Below are 8,941 nucleotides of genomic sequence, written 5' to 3'. Positions count from 1 at the left end.
TGTGAACTGAGAAAAAGTGGTGAGAGATTCAAACACTGTGGATCCTTCGAGGGTGAAACAGCTGAGAGTTGTGAGATTATGAGTGAAGTAATCCGTGAGGCATTGAGAATCAAGATTTGGCAGATTTTGGATCTTGCAAAAGAATTTTGGTGATTGCTGGAAAAGCTTGAGTGTGGATCGATCAAGATAGCATCATGAATGGCCATGTACCTGGAAATTTACCAGTTCTTGATGGGAAAAATTGGTCCAAATGGAGTGTGCAGATGAGATCCCTCTTTGGTTTTCAGGATATCTATGAGGTGGTTCAAAATGGGATTGAAGAGCCTACAGCCAGCACACCAGATGCTCAAAGACAAGTTTTGAAGGATTTGAAGAAGAAAGACTGTAAGACACTCTTTTTCTTGCATCAATGTGTGGACTCTGCACATTTTGAAAAAATTGCAATTGCCACAACTTCGAAGGAGGCATAGGATATCCTAGCAAAAGCTTGTTCTGGTGATGACAGGTTGAAGAAAGTGAAGCTAAACACTTTGAAGAGACAATATGAGCTGCTCCAGATGGAAGACAATGAGAGGATCTGTGATTACTTCACAAGATTGCTCAGAATTGTGAATCAAATGCAAGAATGTGGTGATAGATTCAAGGATCAAGATTTGGTAGAAAAGGCGATGAGAACTCTAACCCCTCGATTTGATGGGAGTTACTGTTATCGAAGAGGCAAGGGACCTGTCTGAGATGAAAATCGAGCAGCTGCAAGCCTCTCTAGAAGCACATGAGCCGAAGATGAATGAGAGGAGCCCGGCAAGATTGCAAGATCAGGCCTTGTATGCTTCGAAACAGAAGCAAGGTTGGAAGAACAAGAAGTGGAAAGGGAATGCTAAGAGATATGGCAACAAGTATGAAGGAAAGAATCCTTCAGCTTAGGGCAAGTTTGATCAAAATGACTCTGCTCTGGAACAATCTGTGTCATATGGCAGAAAAAGGGAAGCATGTTCAGGTAATAGGACTGGAAAAGGAAGGTTTGACAAAAGCAAGATCAGATGCTACAATTGTCAAGGCTAGGGTCATTTTGCTAATGAATGTGGAAGTGCAGATGCAAGATAGAAGAAGAAGAAATACAGCAAAAATGAGGCTCACATGGCACAAGCAAAACAAGCAAAACAGGAAAGTGATAGTGGTTCAGAGGTGGAAGCAGTTGTGTTGATGGCAACCATCTACAATTTCAGCAGCAATGGTGATGCAGAAACATGGTATTTGGACATTGGATGTTCAAATCACATGACCTGCAATCTGAATTGGCTTGTGAATCTTGATAATAACAGGAGGTGCACCATAAAATTTGCAGATAACAGTACTGTGAAGAGCATGGGAGTTGGAAATGTTGCTTTCAGAATGAGTGATAGAAGTGTAGCAATAATAGAAGAAGTGATGTATGTGCCAGATATGAGGTGTAATTTGATGAGTTTGGGTCAACTTCTTGAAAAAGGTTTGTATGCATCCTTGAAGAACAAGTTTTTGGATTTACTAGACCCAGGTAATGTAAGAGTGTTCAAAGTTCCATTGTCCAAAAACAGAACCTTTCAAGTGAATATGAATAATGCTTATGTGCAGTGTCTAGCATCAACTGCCAATGAAGATGAGAGTTGACTTTGGCATTCTAGACTTGGGCATTTGAATTTCAAGGGCCTGAATCAACTCCAGTCACAGAAGCTAGTTGATGGCCTACTCAGAATCAGAATTCCTCACAGAATCTGTGAAATATGCTTGACAAGTAAGCAACCTAGGAACTCCTTCAAATCTGAATCACCTACTAGAGCAATTGAAGTGTTAGGAGTTGTATACTTTGATGTATGTGGCCCACTGGAAGTGTTGTCAATGGGAGGTAACAAATATTTTGTGACCTTCATTGATGAGTTTAGTAGGATGATGTGGATGTACCTGATAAAAGCCAAGAGTGAAGTGCTTTCTATATTCAAAGAGTTTAAGGTGTTGAGTGAAAAACAAAGTGGAAAAGCAATCAAGGTTATTAGAACAGATGGTGGAGGGGAGTATACATCAAAGGATTTTGAATTTTTCTGTATCCAGCATGGCATAATTCATGAAGTTACTGCTCCATATACTTCTCAGCATAATGGGTTGGCTGAAAGGAGGAATAGGAAAGTAATGAATATGGCTAGATGTATGTTGAAGGAGAAAAACATGCCATCAGAATTTTTGGGAGAAGTTGTGTCCACTGCAGTCTATATACTGAATAAGAGTCCAACTAAGAAGCTAAAGGATAAAGTGTTAAAGAAGTGTGGACACAAAGGAAGCCAACAATGAAGCATGTAAGGGTGTTTGGGTCTTTATGCTTCAAACATGTACCTGATGAGAAGAGAAAGAAGCTTCAAGACAAGAGTGTATCTATGATACTGGTTGGATATCACCCAACTGGTGCCTACAGGCTGCTTGAACCACTTTCTAAGAAAATCTTCATAAGTAGAGATGTGGTAATTGATGAAGATGACTCATGGGATTGGAAGAAGAAATCCACAATCAGTACTCTAGTTGAAGAGGAGAATACTGAGGCAAAAATCATTGAAGAAACTAGAATTGAAGTTGAAAATGATAGGTCTGCAATTATGCATCTCAGACCACAAAGAGATAGGCACTGCCTTTGAATTTTAAAGACTATCATGTGGAGTTGCCTAACATTCTTGGCCAAGTAGCAGTAACTGAAGATGAAGAAAAAGTAGAAGCAAAGAGGAATGCAAGTGAGTTTGTACATTTTGTTTTCTTGGCAAATGTTAAACCAATTGATTTCAGAGATGCACTGCAACAAGATCAGTGGAAGGCTGCAATGGAAGAGGAATTGAGGGCAATTGAAAGAAATCAAATCTGGGATCTTGTTGACCTGCCTTCAAATCAGTCTCCCATTGATGTGAAGTGGATATTCAAGCTAGAACTGAAGCAAAATGGATCTGTAGCCAAGCATAAAGCAAGGTTAGTTGCAAGAGGTTTCCTCCAAAAAGCTGGTTTGGATTATTCTGAAGTATTTGCTCTAGTAGCTAGGCTAGAAACCATAAGGTTGGTAATAGCACTAGCCCACAATAGAGATTGGTCCTTATACTAGCTTGATGTAAAGTCAACTTTCCTGAATGGTACCTTGGAAGATGAGGTGTTTGTTAAACAACCTCCTGGTTTTGAGATCAAAGGCAAGGAAGATAAAGTGTTCATATTGTATAAGGCATTGTATGGCCTAAAGCAAGCTCCAAGGGCCTGAAACAAAAGAATAGACTCTTTTCTGATAAAAGAAAGTTTCCACAAGTGTGAAAAGGAACATGGAATATATGTAAGGAAGAATGACAAAGAAGACATGATAATTTTGTGCCTGTATGTTGATGATCTACTGATAACAGGAAGCAATCCACTGGCCATAGAGAAATTCAAGGAGAGATTGAAGCTTGAATTCGAAATGACAGATTTGGGATTACTGTCATATTTTTTGGGAATGGAATTCAAGAAAGCAAATGAGTTGTTGATCATGCACCAACAAAAGTATACAACTGATCTGCTCAAAAGATTCCAGATGATGAGTTGCAATCCAGCATCCACTCCAGTTGAACCAGGCTTGAAGTTAGTGAAGGATGAGTCAGAAAAATCAGTGGATAGCACCCTATTCAAGCAAGTTGTAGGGTCATTGAGATATCTCTGTAATACAAGACCAGATTTCTCATTTGTAGTGAGTCTAATTAGCAGATTTTCAAACAATCCTAAGGCCTCTCATTGGGCTGTTGCCAAGAGGATTCTGAGATACCTTAGAGGCACACTCAGCTATGGTATTTTTTTTACTAAGGAAGTGATCAAGATGCTTTCACAAACTAGGTGGAAATTTCAGAATTAATTGGCTTCTCAGATTCTGATTGGTGTGGAGACAAGGTGGAAAGGAAAAGCACTACAAGCTATCTTTTCAAGTTTCTGGGTACATCAATAAGCTGGTGTTCCAAGAAACAACAAGTGGTGGCTTTATCCTCATGTGAGGCAGAGTACATAGCAGCCTGCTATCCTGCATGTCAAGCTTTGTGGTTGGACTCCTTGCTTGAAGAATTGAAGGTGGAAATTCAAAGGCCAGTTAGATTGTATGTAGACAACAAATCTACTATCAGTTTGGTCATGAATCCAGTAGCACATGGAAGATCAAAACATATTGAGATTATATTTCATTTTCTGAGAGAAAAGATGAGCAAGAAGCAGCTGGATTTGAGGTATTGCAGCACTGAAATGCAGCTGATAGATATTTTTACAAAAGGATTAAAGGTGAATAACTTTGTAGTGTTGAGAGACAAGCTTGGTGTTTCACCTATGGAGATTCTGAATTAAGGGGGTGTGTTAGTTGTAATTCAGAATATTAGATGTAAGTTTGGTAGTTTGTTTAGTTAGTTGAGTGTGATAAGGCAGTGATTGAGGCTGAACTTGAGCTGTATAAATAACCTCTATGTAATTCAATTCTATAATGCAATTCATCTCATTTTTAGTATATGTCTTTTCCTGGTTTTCTCTCTTTCTCCCCAACACTTATGAATTATTATCAGGTGAAAGGAATTAGAAAATTTATTTGTTAATTATTTAGAATGATATTTTGTAATTATATGTGTGTTGGTCATCACCTTTTGGGAATGGATGATGATGAACATTCTATTTATTTTGAAATTAATATGCATGAGATACCTCCATTCGAGATGAGGGAGAGATTCTGAATACTAATACCTCCATTTGAGAACCAAAGACTTAAGTCAACTGATTACAAAAATTTGAGGTGTGTATCTCATGATGTTTATTTGAGTGCACCGAGGAGTTTAAATATTTTATCATCTAGAATGTTATGCATAAATTGTGATTGTTTTATTTTGACTTTTATTGGAATATGTGTGTGTGTAGTTGGGAACAATAGTGTTTGCGAATTCCTTTTTAAAACTTATTTTATTCATTGAAATTAACATCTCATTAAAAGTATTGTTTTCAAAATACAATAAAGAAATTGTTGAAATTGAGGAGACTTAAAGATGTAATTTTCTTTAGTTTAGTTATGTTTACTTTATACTAGTTAGTATTTCATAATAAGATATTAGATGTGACTACTTTCGTTATATTTTAACATTCGTTTAGTTTAGATATTCATATTTGAAGATAATATTTTTATTTATGTAAAAATTCATTTATTTGACTTTATGTATTATACATGAGATATTTTTATAGTATTATGAATTTGAGATTTTATAGTATTTTTAGTATGTTTTTGTTATGGTTATTATTGTAATGAAGAGAGTTACACTTAGACTTGTTTTAATTATTCACAATAATTTTCTCTTTTTAAAATCTTGAAGTTCTGTTGATCACAATAAAATGTTATAAAAGAATGTATACTTAGACTTGTTTTGATAAATTTCTCAATTAATAAATGTGTTAATGTATATTTACTTGTTTTTTTAGTTTAAATACATTAACAAACTACATTGTAAGTGTATTTCAAAATAATTGTAATTTACTAAGGTATTAAAACTAAAAAACAAATAAGCAAATGTTAGCAAATTCCAGACATACAAATGTGTTTGTAATTGAAAAAATTCTACAAAGTACATAAACTAATATAATTTTGATTTGATGTTATTGTTAGGGGATTGGATGTGTTACAGCGAAAAAGGCGGCGATAGTTAATAATAAACATTTTTAGTGATAGATTTTAAATGATTTAATTGTAAAAAATATCTTTTTATTTTTCTCATTTTATTAAATTGGTTTTCCTATTTTTAAATTCATTATCAGTCTTCTATCTTTTTTTAAATTGATTATCTGAATTCCCAAAGAAAAAATTAAAAGTTAACTTTTAACTTAAAATGTTAATGGTCACGTTCGGATATAATTAATCATTTAAGAGATATTGATAAGTAAAGTGATTAATTATTTATGTTATTTCTAATTTACTCTCATCATTAACTTGATAACTAATAATTATCTAATAAATGATTATCCCAATCCCAAAACATAAACTTTATCCATCCAAAATCTATAACTTTTACATTATCAAAAATGTCTAATTCCCAAAATCAGCAACACAAGTCCAAACTGAACTACCAGAATGACACACGCTTAAAATAAATTAACGTTTAATTTTTCTTTGGAGACTTTTAAAAGTAGGAAGACTCCAATAATAAATTAAAAAATAAGGAGACCGATTTAATAAAATGTAAAAAATAGAGAGACTCATCATAAAATTAAGCTATTTTAAATTGAGATCTTAAATTAGTTTTTACTGAATCCCATGTTGTTGAGGGCTAGAGAAGGTTAATGGATAAAATCACCCCAGCGAGTCTCCATCGGGCTCAAATTTTATGATATGTTTGGTTGGATGGAAGGAAAAGAAGAAAAGAAGAAAAATTTTAAAATTTGAATTAGAAAAAAAAAATGACAGGTATCTAGAAAAATAATTTTTCTTTCTATTTTTTCCTCCAAACAAACAAAAGAAAATATTTTGATAATCTTATTTTTTTTTTTCCTACCACACGAACCATTAGGAACTTCCAACCTCGAGACTAAGATGCCGATACCTGATAAAATATGTGGGTTGGTCTAACCCCAAAGTTGTTGCCTTTTCTGTAGCATTTTATTCTTGTCCTTTCTGGAGCTGAGAAATCTTTATATATAATTTTCTGTCAAATTTCAGGTTGCTCTTTCAGTGATATTGACTGCTGCCGGAGTTCTCATTGCTGCCCTTGGAGATTTTTTCTCATGGCCTTTGTTTCCGTTTTTTTTCCAGGTGATATGCTGATTTATCATAGTTCTTAATCTTATAATGGAGTAATGTGCACGGTTTGCTCATAGTGCTACTTACTCGTATATGCAGACCATGTACCTTGTGCTGGTGGAAAAATCTGGTGCTGAGGACGGACTTTCATCCCTGGAAATCATGTTCTATAACAGCTTTTTATCTCTTCCATTTTTTATGTTTCTCATCATAGCCACTGGGGAACTCCCAAATTCTTTATCTGTATTATTTGCAAAGGTCAGAATCTTAACCTGGTTCTTGGTATTGGAATTGATTCATGATTACCCTACCATGAATAGGATTTTTAGACATTTTAGATCTTGTCTTTTTATATACTCAATCAAATAAATTCAATTGTTTCACAAGGAACTGCCAAAAGCCTCAGTGATACTATAGTTAATCCCAAACCGCAAATATGTTAGTTAAGTACTCATTCATTTCCTTATAATTGCTTTCCTGTGTTGTTGGACATTTCAGGAAGAATTTTATCATCACTTTTATTCCCTTCCTCTAACTGATAATGTCCGCCGAGTAGTTTTGTGCAAATTTTCTATGTATTGGTCCTTTGTAGAATATTTATCAGAATCTAGCATAGATTCATTTCTGGCAAAATAATCGTGACCTTGGGGGGTTTGGAGATAATTTTGAGTTTGTTAGGATTGGACATGTAACAGAAATTCAAGGAAAAAGAGAGGGGGAGGGGAGGGGCTGTGAGGCTGAATCACTTGATCTTATGGTAGAAAACAAGACAAGGCATCAACTTTTGATTGGCATGATGAGATGGGTCTGTTTTGCATTCATAAAACACTTGTCCCTTTATAATATGCCAGATGCTTTACAATTATACATTAAATTAATATAGATCAGCTGATTCAGATTCTTTTGTTCTCCTAAATTAAGGTGCTGGGAAAGTTTATTCTTAGTAATTATTTTGTGAGAATAAATTGTGATGATTATCAACTGGAGCCATAACTTGCAGCATATTTTGGAAAAGCTAAAAATTTGCATGTATTTGATGATATGCCATAGCTGGGTCATATTTTATTTAGTAATAAATTGATGCCAAAACTAATATTTTGTTTTCTTTTGCTGAGTTATTCTTTTTCATTTTTGGTTATTCTTATTCTTGCGTTGGTGATGGGCATCGTTCTCAACTTCAACATGTTCTTATGCACAATAGTTAATTCAGCCTTAACTACTACAACTATTGTTGGCGTTCTCAAAGGGATTGTTTCCACGGTAAGCTGGGACTGATCCTGCGTTTGCCATAGAAAATTTCTGTCAGAGCACAAAAACTTGAATTTCAAATTGTTGTCCTGGCCCGGAATATTCATGTTCATACATATACATTATCAATACATCTTTTCTTAGTAGTTTATTTGACTTGCACATCCTTTATGTTCTTTTAACTGCAAGAATAAATCTGTTACTTGTTGCTTCTTCAGACCCTTGTTTTCTTCTTACTGGGTGGTGTTCAAGTCCATGCTTTGAATGTGTCTGGATTGGTTATCAATACAGCTGGTGGTGTGTGGTATTCATTTGCTAAATATCAGAAGAGAAAAAGTAAGGCGGTGAAGCTAGTAACAGAAGCGGAGGCTCATTGTAAATAGAAGTGGCATCAATTAGTTGTGGTGAAAAGTGAAAACTAACAGTTACATGATTGTTTCTTTACTTTGATTTACTATGATTGTAAACACTGCTAGTTTAGTGTTTATTTTTTTTCCTTATAGTTTTACTGTAATTGCAGGCTCACATAGTCTGAGCCTAAGATGTAGTATTACTGACATGATATTCGGAATTGAGTAAAATAATTGTACTCTTGTGATTCCAATGCGTACAAGAATATTGTAGGGTGTATTTTTTATTTTATGCACTGTTCTCTCAACACCGAAATTGAGGGTACCGCGTGTTACAAGCATTAAGGTGTACTAGTTCTGGGCTTGTATTTGTGGTATAATGTACATGCGTTTCCTGGTTTGCTTCTTCCATTTCAATTTTGACAAATATCATTGATTGTTTTGGTTTGTAATGATGTTTAAATGTTTATCTATAAACACTTCAAACAGGAAACTTTCTTTCATTGAATTACTGGGCATTCAATTCACTGTTTATGTTTAAGGATAACTGAAATATAATTTG

At 34.7% G+C, this 8,941-nt stretch overlaps 1 protein-coding gene across 3 annotated transcripts; it reads left to right on the top strand.

Moving 5' to 3' along the window:
* Nucleotides 1–6,498: 6,498 nt before the first annotated feature.
* Nucleotides 6,499–8,633, top strand: LOC114409053 (UDP-galactose/UDP-glucose transporter 7-like). Of its 3 annotated transcripts, XR_003665988.1 has the most exons (5): nt 6,499–6,596; nt 6,701–6,793; nt 6,881–7,039; nt 7,983–8,041; nt 8,248–8,633. XR_003665988.1 is itself a non-coding variant. In XM_028372340.1 (4 exons), exons 1-4 carry the CDS (start codon nt 6,595–6,597, stop codon nt 8,410–8,412), a joined length of 423 nt encoding a protein of 140 aa, XP_028228141.1. In that variant the 5' UTR covers nt 6,580–6,594; the 3' UTR covers nt 8,413–8,633. The 3 variants fall into 3 exon arrangements, 1 of the variants encoding a protein (XP_028228141.1); XM_028372340.1 differs by lacking the exon at nt 7,983–8,041 and having other exon boundaries at nt 6,580–6,600; XR_003665987.1 differs by lacking the exon at nt 6,499–6,596 and having other exon boundaries at nt 6,607–6,793.
* Nucleotides 8,634–8,941: the final 308 nt, after the last annotated feature.

This window comes from Glycine soja, chromosome 4 (assembly GCF_004193775.1).
Source record: "Glycine soja cultivar W05 chromosome 4, ASM419377v2, whole genome shotgun sequence".
NCBI lineage: Eukaryota > Viridiplantae > Streptophyta > Magnoliopsida > Fabales > Fabaceae > Glycine > Glycine soja.
Note: the sequence above shows the minus strand (reverse complement) of the source record. Positions and strands in the feature narration are given on the sequence as shown.

Coding starts and splice junctions, on each gene's coding strand:
- LOC114409053 (XM_028372340.1), top strand. Junction 6,794..6,880: donor TGTTTCCGTTTTTTTTCCAG/GTGATATGCTGA, acceptor TCGTATATGCAG/ACCATGTACCTTGTGCTGGT. Junction 7,040..8,247: donor TATCTGTATTATTTGCAAAG/GTCAGAATCTTA, acceptor TTGCTTCTTCAG/ACCCTTGTTTTCTTCTTACT.